This window comes from Rhipicephalus sanguineus, chromosome 1 (genome assembly GCF_013339695.2).
Source record: "Rhipicephalus sanguineus isolate Rsan-2018 chromosome 1, BIME_Rsan_1.4, whole genome shotgun sequence".
Lineage (NCBI taxonomy): Eukaryota > Metazoa > Arthropoda > Arachnida > Ixodida > Ixodidae > Rhipicephalus > Rhipicephalus sanguineus.
This window is the reverse complement of record NC_051176.1, coordinates 316,975,777-316,989,760: the sequence shown is the minus strand read 5'-3', so window position 1 is coordinate 316,989,760 and position 13,984 is coordinate 316,975,777. Positions and strand designations below refer to the sequence as shown.

The 13,984-nt window shown below is 45.2% G+C and overlaps 2 protein-coding genes across 7 annotated transcripts in view; both read left to right on the top strand.

The window, feature by feature from the left end:
• LOC125756928 (uncharacterized) overlaps positions 1-13,984 on the top strand; it is a 120,258-nt gene that overhangs the window by 26,367 nt on the left and 79,907 nt on the right. The gene's annotated exons all lie outside the window — the stretch shown is intronic.
• Positions 5,945-13,984, top strand: part of LOC119379463 (uncharacterized protein ZK1073.1) — a gene marked incomplete at its 3' end in the record, with an annotated part of 493,970 nt that continues 485,930 nt past the window's right edge. For 2 of the 6 annotated variants that reach the window (XM_049411989.1, XM_049411985.1), the window contains 1 exon segment: positions 5,956-6,134. In XM_049411989.1, coding sequence (XP_049267946.1) covers positions 6,084-6,134 — 51 coding nt within the window. 6 annotated transcript variants of the gene reach the window in all.

The window sequence follows — 13,984 nt, the reverse complement described above, 5'->3', positions numbered from 1 at the left end:
AGGAGCCAGGCGGCCACTTCAACAGCGGTGTTGTAATTCTTCGCCCGATAATGACCACCGACGTGAACCGCGACGCCGCTGCGAATAAAGCTAACGACCGCAAGACGCGCAGACAGGCGAAAACCCGACGGCGAACGAGAGAAGCGACTCACAGCCACGGCGGCGAGAGCAACGCTCCTTCCTTCTTTCTTGTCATCTTTGCCGATCGGCCGCACGACCTGAGTGAAATAAAACCTACAGTATGCTCACGGTTTGAAACGCGACATCACTTTATTTACTGCATAACGACTTCGATGTGCAATTGCTCATATTAACTGCGTCATATCGCTACTTATCTGGCTGCCAAAGGCAATGTTCGCTCTGGTGTAAGTGTTCGATGCAAAATACCGTCAATATGACACGCACTGAAGACGATGGAAACAAAAGTACGTGCATTACTTAGACCTAAATTTTCGCGTTTCAGTCCGTGAGTACTGTACATATAAAACTTGACCTGACACATGCTAAGTTCGGAGGCCAATAGGAAGAGCTACACAATACACTGAAAACGTCGTTCTTCGGAAAATAGTTTTAGCTCATAGAATGAACAAGAACATTAGGAAATAAATTGCTTACCTGTATATTCCAAGCGACCATGCATGGCAGGCGGGTGCCCACAGTAAGCACACCATCCAGCCGGAAAGTGGCGTTTGAATAAGTGGCGCCGTGTCCCGCGAGAACCCGGGCAGTGAAATTCGTTGTCATTTCACGTATAGCACGCGGCCCACCGCGTAGGTCAGTCGATGTCAAATGAGTCGTCACTTTGCTCCTTCGCCACTTGTTGCCGTCAGAGAGCGAGCACTGCGCACCGTACACACTTGAAAGGCAGGAAGACACGACGCACAAAGTGCCTGCTAAGCCAATTGCTCCAACGGCTCTAACCACGTTTTCCCACCAAAATCATATACTGAAGCGACCGCCACCTTTCAACGATTTCGCATGAAAAAAAAAAAGAAAAAAGGAAAGGAAGCGCAAGTCACAGGAGCAAATCAGAAGCGAGTAATGGCCATGTCGCACGACTCCCTATTGGGATACGTATATGTATATATGTGTGTGATGAGGAGAAGCGCGATCGGCGGCGCGGTCTTTTCCTAAGTGTGAGTTTTCCGGTTCTCACGCATGCAATCTTGCATTATGCGCAAGAGGAAGCGATTATGGGCTTTCTCCCCGCGTCACGCTTGGCTGGAGCAAAACAACGCGTATTTTGAGTCACTTGGTGCTCACAACAAGTTTTACAACGCCGAGGAGCGCGTTTCACGCTTAATGTGCGTGAAAATATTTAGAGTGTACGCAAACTACAAATAAAATATAGGTTCTTCAAGAGTGTTGGAGGGGCCCTTGAAGCTTAGTGGGTAAAGCCACTCCCCTTCTGGGTATGGGGGCCTAGGTTAGACATGCAACACCTTAGATAACAGTTATTTATTCTTTTTAATTTTTGCAGCGATTCGCCTTATGTAACAGAGCGGTGGAAACAGATTTCTCATAGAGAAGGCATAGAAAACGCATTTAGAATAGGCTAACTGGCCCTTTCATTAAAATCTTCATGGCCCTCTTCAGTATGGCGGAGAAATGAATCGCTCTGAGGTGAAGGATGGCAATGAAATTTGCCAAATAATCTCAAACGTGCCGTAGGTCCACGAGGTGGAAGGGATAGAATAATTTCTGGGAAATATGTATCAGACTGATCAATCACTTGAACAGCTCGAGCAAAAAGACAAGAAACGTTTGACTTTTATACAATCCAAACTTGCCTAGCGGTCTGCTCTATCGCTACTGCAATTTCGGGCAAACGAATGACAATTTCTACAGATCAAGTAGCCTTGTAAAAAGGGTAACCTAAGTGACGAAGGCATCCCATTTGTTTTCTTGTCTATACTACCTCTGAAGGCGTTCTAGTTGGCCTTGAAATTATGTTGCCGCCACACCAATGGCAAGCATAGCGCGCCACGGGACGACAGGGCAAGGGAAATTCTTGCCGAGGGCACACGTTCGCCCCAAATGAGTTCTGCAGCAGCAGGCACTGCATTTGTTGGTTACAATATGAACACCGCCGTGTTTGTATTAGTCAAAAGCTTTGAGCGGAGTATTATACAGATACAGAGCAAAAATGCGCACGTTTTCCTCGATTGAGTTTATACAGCTTGTTTCAAAAAATGTGTCCGAAAATCCTCGAAGATGAGGAAAATGAGGTATTTGCTCCCTGCCTTGAGAATTGCTTTTTCTATAGCGGCAGGCATCTTTAGATGGTTTAAGGCATCATTTGTGACCGCAATTAGGAAAGTTAAATTAATTAACTTTTAATTAGTGGAGGTAGGTGGTTATGTCAAATGGGAGAATTAAAGTTCTTCATGCGAATAACCCATCGCAGCTTTGAGCTATAGAAAAAGCGGCGTCTAGCAATTATTGTGGCGTAATGAAATTCAATGAAATTGAACGGTGAAACCGAAGCACTGATGCGCGCAACAAGCAGAACACCAGAATGACCTCACTGTTGAAGGCAACGATTACAGAGGTGTAGTACTCCCTCATTGGTTAACGTATGTGCGTAATTGCAAGCGCAGCCCGCACACCCACACAACAAAGTCGGTTGGTATAACGACGCTCACTCATTGTGGACGTCTCAGAAGAATATGGCAGTTGCACTGTTCTGCGTTTTGAGTTAATTAATTTGACTTTCTTAATTACTGTGCCAAATGTTGTCTTTAGCCATCTTTAGGTGTCTGCCGCTATACAGAAAAAGTAATTGTGAAGAAATCGAACAAATATCGCATTTGCCTGATGAATTTTCGGACACCTTTCTCGAGACAGCCTCCATGGCTCAGATGTCGCACCCGTTCATCGCAAATCAGAGTCAATCACATCACTTTCTGGCTTGCTATTATTTTACAGTATATGACACAGTAATCTGTCCGCAAGTGAATGGAAGATGTCAGCGAAAAGCTGCGACAGCAACAGACACTAGAAAACGAGCACTTAAAATAAAGACTCAGCTGGTAACTACAGTTCATTGTTTCGCACTATCTATAAATTCCGGAAAACAGGTAGATGCAATTTTTATGGATTTTGCTAAAGCTTTCGATATGGTCTCTCACAATAAATTACTCTTCAAAATGGATTTAATTCTTAAAAATACTAAGCTTCTAAATTGAGTTTCAGGTTATCTTTCGAATTGAAAACAGTACGTCTTTTTCAATGATCATTGTTCTCGTACAGTACCGGTTGACTCGGGTGTCCCCCGAGGCTCCGTGCTCGGGCCCCTCCTCTTTTTGTTGTTTATAAATGATATATCACATGATATACCTGTGAAAGTGAAGTTATATTCGGATGACTGCATCCTATACTCGGAAATAGAAAACCCTACAGACAAATTCGTTTAAACGATGCATTTCAAAAGGTTATTCGTTGGTGCGATAAATGGCAGATGCCAGATAATTTTAAAAAGACCGTTTTCATGAACATTTCGCACAAACGTAACCCTCCTCATTTTGAATATTCAGCCGATATTGTTTTTTTTTTTTTTGCAGGAGGTACAACACTACATGCACCTTGTTTATTGGATTTCGAATGACCTTAACTGGACTCGTAATAAGTTAACGTGCTACGTGACGCCAACAGGCAGAAAAAGAGTGTTCCACACTCGCCGTCATGGCTACTGGCGGCGCTGACTGACGCTCCCACGTTTAATGTAGATATATACCCTATAAAGTGGACGGGGGGATGGCCGCCGCGGTAGCTCAGTTGGTAGAGCATCGAAAGCGTTATTCGAAGGTCGCAGGTTCGGTCCCTGCCCGCGGCAAGTTATCTTTTCGTCCACTTTTCTTTCTTCACATTTACCTTATATTTACTACTAATAACATCCCCTATACTTCCTTGGCCTTATTGTCTGTTAGTCCTCATTAATATTGTATATAACAAAGAAAAACAAGCCCTTAAAATTAACACTTATTTCCTTCTTAACTGGACGATACATATCAACACTGTAATAAGCTCGTGAAATTACAAACTATTTTATCTTAGACGAGCTGTCAAGCTCTCCACTTCCGCCGTTCGCCTTATTGCATTTAAGGCAATTGTTCAACCTACTTTAGGTTATGCATTCATATTTTGGTACCCCAACACTAGAAAGAAATATCATCGAAATGGAAAAAAAAATTCAAAAGGGAGTTGTTACATTTATTTATAACAGTTTCGGCCCTACTTCAATAACATGTTTTTAGGAAAAGCCAACCTTCCAACACCTACACAAATAAATAAAGTATTGAGATTGAAATTTTTCTTCCAGTTAGTTAAAGGTTATTTTAAGTTAGACTTATCACATATATTTTATTTCTCCACAGGATATGCCACAAGACAGAGGCATGCCTTTACAATAACCCCATTCTCCACCCGTAATAACACATTCAAGTATTCGTTTTTCCCTAGGACAATTACCGAATGGAATCATCTTAGTAACGAAGTTGTTTCCCTGTCATCCATGAATATATTTGCTGCGCGCTCCAGTGAGTGTCTGAATTCTATTACATGTGCTCCTGCTGTATATTTCAATCACTGTAACGATTCTCCACTCGTGATCATCTTGAATGTAGCACTGATTTCATTATATGCCCTTATGCCTCTTTATTGCAAACCACTGTTTTTTTTTCATTGTTTCTTTTTTTTCTTCTGAAAGCGTGCACATACCTTACCTGTTTCATGTTTATTTCTTTGCCGATTTGTAAATTTAGTAAATGTACATCCACCCTGCCAAAACCCTATGTTAGGGTTGGAGTATTCAGAAATAAAATAAAATAAAATAAATAAAAAATAAAAACTAACCTTCTCTGCAAAACGTGTTATAAAATTTTCAAATACCATTTCACTGTCTCTTAAGTGTTGCACGGAGTTGCCTGCCGTGACATCTGCAATCTCATAAGCCGAGTGGCAGTCTCGAAACGCATAGATGAGTCCGATCGGGGTGACAATGTACGCGCGTGTTGCATTCTACTCGATGGCACAGAACAGCTGTCAACGTCGTACGTGACGTGTGCATAAACTGCAAACCACGCGCATCTCAGAGGCGTGAGAAAACAATTTCATTGACCACGTGACCAAGTTCTTAAACCAAATGCATTAATTGCGAACCGAGTTCTTTATTTGGCAAAACAATTGATGGACTACTCACGCATGCGTTACCAAAAGTTGAAATTCTGCTGGCTTACATTAACAAACGCGTTATGATTATATGACCAGGATATGATTATATTTGACGCCGTAGCGGAGGGCTCCCCAAATTTCGAACACCTAGGGGTTCTTCAACGGGCACCTATATCTAAGTACAAGGGCCTTCATCAAACGCGTCCTATAATAAAGATCGCTGAAAGGCGTTGCGTTGTTTTTTGCAACACCTAATAAATTGTAGAGCATATGCAGGAGCACAGGAATGGATAGGACCGTATGCGAAAAGAAGCGCAGCAACAAATTTGTTGAATGAAGCGCGTGTATCGTCTACGGCATTCCATTTACTTGTGGAAAGTCCCACGCTGGACGAACCGGTAGATGTGCGAACCTAGATTTAAAGAAATGGCTACCATGACTAAACGTGAGCGAGGCAATGGAAGCTTTCAATTTTTGGTGATGCGTGCCAGGGTAGTCCATCAATTGTGTTCTCGAACTCGATCAGATGTGTTCGCAATAAACTGCATTTATTTTTAGCAATTTGAATAAACGCGCTTGCACGTGGTCAATATATTGTTTTCCCATGCCTCTGAGATATGTATGCGCGTGGTTAGCACGACGTTGTGAGAATCTAGCGCAATCAGCGAAACATGTCGGTGAAAGCGCTGAGCCTTTTCTGTCTACCATCCAGTGGAGGGCGAGAGCGGGACGCGCCTGGCGTCCGCCAGTCGGAGCCGCGGTCTTCTTTCCTCCCTGCCAAAGGGCGGCGGCGGCGGCGGCAGAGCAGCTCTGGCGAGCAGCGTGTTTGGAGCTCGTGGCGGACTCCTTCTCGCGACGCGCTCCGATCCCGACGCGGAGTTCGGTCGAGCGGCCTGCACCTACGAGAAACGATGTCGGACACCGCAAACGCCGCCAGCCCGGCCCCGGAAGAGACTACGCAGGTACGATTTCGAGAACAGACCAGGAGCCCTTGGCGCCTCCTTGTCTGTTTGCGCGCGGCCGCTCAATCGGGCGCAGTTTCGGTTCAAAGTCCCGTTTGTACGGCATCTCTGCGTTGGTAAACATAAGCGAAACGCTCGCTGTTTGTGCATGTTCAATGTAAAATGAGGGCAGCCTTCGCGTAGATCTTTGAGGAACGAGGAGTATTGGGCAGCGTGAGCGCTCCGGGCGGGAATGGCGAACGGACGCGCCGCTCCCGACGCCCTTCCCGCCACTCGACTTGGTGGCGCAGCCATTTTTTTCTTTGGACGGGTCCGTTTCAGCGCATCGAAGGTGTCGCTGCGGCACCATGCGTTTCGCTGCTCCTTACTTCCCGTGCACGAGTTGTTGGCTCGATGTGTTTTCTCTCCTCTTGCCAATGGATTCGTTTAACACCAATCTGTTATGCCTTGTTATCCGGGTGCTCATGACGTCTGCTATAAGGCACAGAAATAAGGACTTTTTCATTTTGATACGCACAGAATCAATTCCGAAAATTGAGAAACCAAGCTGAACTATTCTTTCAGAACATTTGGAAACATCTCTGCTTCCGCGGACAGTCTTGTTCCTGCTTTGTCATTGTTGTTATGTATGTTCCCTAGCCTTCTTATAAACGGGTTGTTCACTCGATTAGCAAAGGTGAATTACCACACGGGAGACAATTCGTGCTGTCTTACCTTTGCTAGTCGTGGCCCACACACTTTGCATAGTAGGGTGTGGACTCGTGAGTGGGTGTGATCCGTGCCTGCGTTTTTGCGCCAAGTCAACGTGGAAAAAGACAAAGAAATTGCGCGTTTCGCCATTCTGTCTCTTTGTCCACGTTGATTGGGCACAACCCCGAAGTATGTGGTTGTTTACATTTTCCGGAAATTAGTTCATGTAGCAGAATTTGTACTTCATAAGCATTCACTTGAACTCAATTTCCGTCGTCGCAAACTGAGACGACGTGCTTCATTGCTTTCCATTTCGGCCAAATACAGGCATAGCAGCTGGGTTTTACATTTCTCAGCGGTCAATGAGGAGAAGCGTATCCACGCGAACGCATCTATAAAAACTAGCGAATGAACAAAGACAAGCGTCCTTCGAGCTTTTGCTGCCATCCCACCGCTGCACATCGGCCACCCGAAGTTTCTTTATTAGAATGTTCCGACAGCTACGGAGATTGTGCACCGCGATTGCGCCCAACTGCTTTGCCAAACTGCCTTTGGTTTATATACCAGTAAATTCTGTGTCGGCTGCACATGACCAACTTTCCTATCGGCGAACAAGCATGGCCGAAAGTCGAGCTAGTTGGTAGAAATTCATCTTGAGTAGCTTTTAGCGCAAAAAAAGGAACAGGGACACAGAGGGAGGGAACAAGACCAGCGCTGGTCTTGTTCCCTCCCTCTGTGTCCCTGTTCCTTTTTTTGCGCTAAAAGCTACTCAAGAACAAGCATGGCCACACTCGTGCTGGTGAAATTTAAATTAATGTAATATTATAAAATGAGTTCTAAGCACATAGCCCTGCGAAATGTAACCATAAGATTATTTTTGCCAGGCATTATACGTTGTTTTCAATAACTCATTTATTTTCGTTAAATTTCTTGTACAGGCGACGAGCCTGTGTTAATGTCGAATGCCTTTTGCATGTCGGGAGATACAGTCAACTTGATGACTGTCATAAATCACAGGTGTTAATTCGGCAAGTTATAATGCTGGTGGTGAGGTTTAAGCTCTGCGGGGGATGACGAAATTGTAAAAAAAGGACAAGGCACGTTTGTCAAGTTCAAGGGAGCTTACGAACAGCGGGCTGAGTCCACTCTTATTAGCTTCAGTCATGCTCAGAAGCACTGACCCAAACAAATGTCATGACCACACGCCGTAAGGACTTCTCTTGTAACACGGAATATATCTCAGCAGTTCCGACCAAACACCTCCGGCTCTCGCAACAACCATGACCTATTTCATTTCCTCAATATTACTTCGCGGCTTCAAGGGCGCCGTTCAAAGCGCACATTGTTCTCGCGTTCCGTTAGGGCACTCAGATTTTTCTACTTCTGATACAACGATTATATTTGCGTGCTTTACCTTTGGAAAATTAATGCATTTGACACATTGACTGGTTTTCAAATGTAACGGAATAAGGCGATAGTGAAAGCGCACTTAGGCGAAACTTACTGTAACGAACGTGTCATTTGAAGGAGCAGCTACAGCATGTTCAGCTGAGACGCAACGAATGCATTTTATTTCAAACGAAAAAAAGAGCGAGTGTTAGAGTTGAACTTAAATTGTAACCCACCTGAAATGCCGAGGTATTTCTCTCAATTTCGTCAGTTGATACATTCACACTCCTAACTGGATTAAAAAAAAAAGTATGAGGTGTGCTTGTCGACTGCATCCTTCCACCGTGTTAACTATATAGCGTCAAAAAAAAAAAAAAAAACACGTTTTGAGCCACAACCATAAAAAGTGCAGCTCGAGCGCGTTCGTCGTATTGAGCGCGCACTGTTGTTGGCGAGTGGTCTTCTCGGTCAGCACGAAACGTGCTTCGTGGGAAGCAAGTCGCAACAAGGAATAAAATATTTCGCGTTCTGTCCTCTACGTGGGCGCGGCCAGCAGTTACAACGGCCTCCCGTTAGGGGGTCGTAACTCCTCAGGATCCAATAAAGTTCGTTGTCTGTCTGTCTGCTCACGGTAGGCTCTTTTATCGGACTAGTAGCTCGTTTGTATGTGCCAGGTGCTTCTGGGGCGTGGCCTGGGTGTTCAGAAAGAGACGATGCAGCTCGCTTCACATAATTGTGCATTTTTTTTTACTTCCGTCGCGAATCTTGAGCTGAACTTGTCTGTGGTGCCTCTCATAACCCCTTCTGATATGCACGATCGATTTCATTGGGACACTTGATTTTATATTATGAAAAATAATTGTCACACTATCAGAAGATTATATCTCTACGCATCGTTTTATATGGCATACGGTGTTATGCAAGTAATTTTTGTCGCTACAGGCTCCGTTGCGTGAAGAAGCAAATGACGCGAATGTGATCCCTGTTAGACTCGATCACAACCGAGCTCTGCTCCTTCGTGAAATTCAGTTCGATGCTGCCACGAGACATGCGGTCAGAGCAATTGTAGTAATGTTATTTTGAGGTCATGCTAACTTCATTCGCAATCACCACTCCTATCTCCTGCCACAAGTAGAAGCACCTGTGTCCGAAAACAAATGATCAAGGATGGTATGAGTGGAAAAAATAGCGCTAAAAAGACGGGACAAGAAAGAACACGGACAACCAGATGAGTTTCATTCTTCCACTCAGCATATAAACATACTGCACCACTATTGCAAGGAAGCCACAGAAAAGAAAACAAGAAATGAAGACTGCGCAGGAGCAATAAAGTGATCAATGGGACAGGAATTCCATCTCCTTCGGGAGGACCGAGAGGAGGCTTACACATGCCTCGCCGCTGTTGTGGATATAAGCTTCCGAAATGAGATGCGCACGTTCGTCATTGTATTTTACAGGAATGTCGTATGTTGAAAAGCTGGCTGGCCACCGCAATCATTACAATGCAGAGACAGCTTGTTTTTTAATCTTGTTCGAATGCTCGCGCACGTGGCCATTAGCCCCGTTAGGCCAACATAATAACACGCACAAGAAAGATGACCGTCACAACATTCAAGAAACTTCTGCCTGGGCTTCTCACTGCATCTTTTTTTGTTCTCTCGATTGACTTCCAGCTGGCACAGGCTGCCAAGCTTATTTCGGGCTGAAAACAACCTAACGCCTGCCCTGCAGACCACATTTTTTTTATATTGCGCGGTACCTTGTGCACACAAGGGCTAAGTGCTACAGTCTGCTGCGAGTGTCTCTCGGATTGAACAGCTGCTGAGCGCTTGTTTTTAAAGCCTGCTACGAGGCTTTCGACGACGTTAGACAACAGCGTTACAGGAAAACCGGCAAGCTTAAAACGTGCTTTGTTTTCGCACTCGTGAACCAATCAGCCCAAATGCGCACCCTACTGGAAGAATGGTACTCAGTCCATTTTGTTGCCGAGAACGCACCTTGTGCTGCTTGTCACGTGGTCTGCGCGGTCTTCTACACTGTTAGTGCAAGTCTGTGGGAAGTTTATATGCTTGTATATGACACGGAAAGTGCACTAGACATGATCATGTAGTCTGCTGTGCCAAATTTGTAATGAACGATGCTTGATGGCGGTGACCCTCTTTGAAGACTCTTCTTTATCGCTGCCTCTTGTTTTTGCCCATACACCGTATGCATGTGTGCATATGCATATACACCAGAACGTTGTCATTGAAAATTATGCACTGGGCAATAAAGAATAAATGCAACGATAGAGTTCGGACCGTGAGAAAGTCTGCGAAGGCTCTATAAGCATCCACGGTAATATTATGTTTTTCTTACTAGCGTTTCAAGCCCTAACCAGTATCTCGGCAAGGTCTGTTAGCCTTCTCGCACATCCAGAAACCGAGGCACAACGACAGCGCTGTGCCGAATTCCGGTGAAGCTGCCGTCGCCGGTTTAAAGCTGCCACCGGCAGGATGGTATTTTGGTGCTCCCCCGCAGCTGGCGAGTGAGTTGTCCGTGTTTGTGCGAGGCATCTTTTATGTGCTGCTGCTGCTGTCAATCTTCATTTCCAGAAGGCTCTCGGCTGCGAGCACGCATTCATCGCGAAAGCCTCTTTTCGGCCTTGACAATGTCTAGTGCCTCTATAATATTCTGAGCGCAACATTAAGCGTTATTATGGTATGTCAGCCTAGTGCGTTCTATTCGACCACGTCCTACCGATGAACATGATCTTCGAAAGTCATACACTGTGCCTCAACTGGCAGACGACCCGATTGGACTCTAGAAAATGTTTCACAAATCAGCAGGCACAATAAAAAATCGCGGTTTTGCCGGAAAGGTGAAGCATTAAGGGCGATGACATTCATTACGCACGTATTAAGTGTCTATTTTGTCTCGCGTATGAGCTGCTGTAAGCATTTAAATAATCAACAAATGTAGTGATGCCGCCCACGTAATGGAGCACATGAATATGCTCGTCGACAGGCATGCCGTTATCCGCATTCCTACGGAAATCACGTTTATCGAAAGCAAAGTATTTCTATTAAAATCTGAAATGGTTGAGTGGAGGCCATTTTAAATTCTTGATCGTTACCCGGGTAATCTCACAGAAAAGGCCGTTTTGTCAACGTCAGTATCACGTTTGGTCAGCCGCCATTGCAAACAAATTTTCCTGATCACTTGTTGCGACGATCCGTACCTAATGTGCTAACGAGCAAGGCATTTGTCGTCAATATTACCGCGTATGAAAAGAAACTATCGATCTTTTCTGCTTCGGGGAAGTCTGGGTATTTGTGTCTGATGCCGTCTCTTCACAAGGAGTATCATCAGCAACGTATGACCACTGCAGGCCTCTCCTATACCTGGCGACAACTTTGTGGCGGCGCAGCCTAATCACGCACTTTTAGTACGCGTGTATAGACTACGTAGCATAAAAGAAAAGAAATAGGCATTAGGCTCAAGATTGTTTGCATGGAAAGTAAGAATGACTATCCTGTAAAGGATTTCCCATTTTTGCCCTTTCGAGTTCTCAGGTTTCCTGGTGTCGATTTCCTGTTTTTCTACCCCAGTAAACAAAGATGGCGTCGCTCGGCTGCACATCGAAGCTTGTAAGCGAGCATAAGCGCGTGTTCGTTAGGTGATCTCTATTCATGGACCAGAAAGACAGCGGTGCGTTGTGAATTATTTTGTTGATTTGCTCGCATGCAATCACGGAGAAAGAAGTTGCGTATAAGTGATACCACCAGCGCAAGTGCGTCTCTCATCGCGATATCCACCTCGAAGGTGACGCCGGCGACCTGCCAGTCTTCAGCAAGAACAGCCGCTTGAAAGCAAAACTGCGTTTGGAAACAGTGCGCAAAATGAGTGACTCACTTGATGCATTGCGTTGCATACGTGATCGGTATTTAGGTTGCCTGTTATTGCCGATCAACGCTGTCGATTGCGTACCGTAACAGCGTGCCCGTCGGCGTCTACGGCGGGAGGTGTTTTGGCGCTTTGCGATGAGAGCGATTTACGATGATAAAATCACTCGTACACAGCTTTGTCTCGGCAACAGGCGCGTTCACGTCGGTTATGCGAGTGACAGCGTGATTTTCACGGTGCAAAAACAGCATTATTGACCACGGGAGTAAGGAGCGAGTTCCACCCGCTTGCAGCTGCAAACGTGAGAGGCCCGCTCCTGACCAGTCGTGACCATGATTTCTGCGGCCGGTCAATGCCTTCTCGTCCCTGACAAAATGACGTGAGCGTCTCCAGAAAGTTATTGCGTCTCCAAATGTAGGAAAACGACGATGCCGACCCTGTATGCACCGAAATTCAGGAAATGGCTTGTTGCCTTTGCGTAAGATTTCCAATTGCGCAGTTACGGCTGGGCCGTGCCCTTTTTTTCTTTGAAAAGTAAAACCAACCGCTTCAATAAAGCTGATTCCTACGTTCCTTCGCAATACAGAATATTCTGTACATCGCTTTCCAAGAAAATGAAATGTCAACAGTGCTATGTGCTGCTCGCTTTGCACGCGGAAGCTGGCACATAGCGTTATGCAATTTGATTTGCCGAAGAGCAATGATTCCAGGTATTTGTGCTGCATCCATAAGTATATCAAGGCTTGTGGTAGATTTGGACAATACGTAAATTGTTGGATGCGCTTGCAAAACCGAAATCGCCTGCAAACGGACTACTTGGCGTATCGACACATGTGCAGAAGCCACGTGTCTTTGGCTGTACAGCCGTCATTTTTATGAAAGGGAACACGCGAACGCGTGGCAGATAGCCTATATGGCGCGGTGCAGTGGCGAAACACGAAAATAAAAGGAGAGAGGGGTCACGTTCCCGACTACTGCCTACACTCCCGTCACGAATGTGTCTTTATTTTGCGCTTTCTTCTTGATATCTATGTTCTGTTGGGGCATTTCAGCGAACAATGATTGCTTTCGATAAGGATTGTTGCTATCGCAACTTCGGAAGCATTCGCGAGAAACGAAAAGCAAAACAAATGTTGGCACAGATCAGACTAGCGTAACAAAATAAAGCGATAAAAAAGAAGGAAAACAGCAAGAAGGGGTGTAGGCAATACACGGAACGGCACCGCTCTCTCCTTTCAGTTTCACAATTCGCCACAGCGCCGCGCCATATGTACGGTACGAGGCTATTCGCCACGCACTCGCGTGTTCCCTTTCATAAAAATGACAGCTGTACTCCATCAAATTTTATATTTTAGCCACCACACCTGAGCCTCTGACTGCCGCTTATCCATTCTACGCATTACATCGCGTGGCCCTCGTTCATACTCTCTTGCTGTCGTGGCGCCTATCGTTGTTCTCGAGTGTCTAATATTAGTACGGGCAAAGTGCAATATCTATGCACTTTTAGTCGAGCGGCCATGATGGTGCAGAAACTGCAAAGCAGGCTCGCGCAAGAAATATGATGTTGCTTGTTCGGCAGGGTTGTTGTTTGGTACATTTGAAAAGCAGCCAAAACGCGAGCCACAAGTAGCCAATGTAGCCAGGCCATTTAATTTTAGCGCCAAATTTGTAGCCAAATAAAAAAATGTTCTGAATACAGTTATTATTCAACAGTGAATGATTTTGGGAAAGCGAAAACGGAGAATAATGCGCACAATATTTACCCCTCTTGCTTGGTATCCGAGGAGCAGGTAAGCTGCCAGTAAATTAGTAAATTATTATAATTTTAGTGCGCGCCCATGTATTTTGTCTACAGTAGATGTAACTTTGACCAACAACTCAATAGG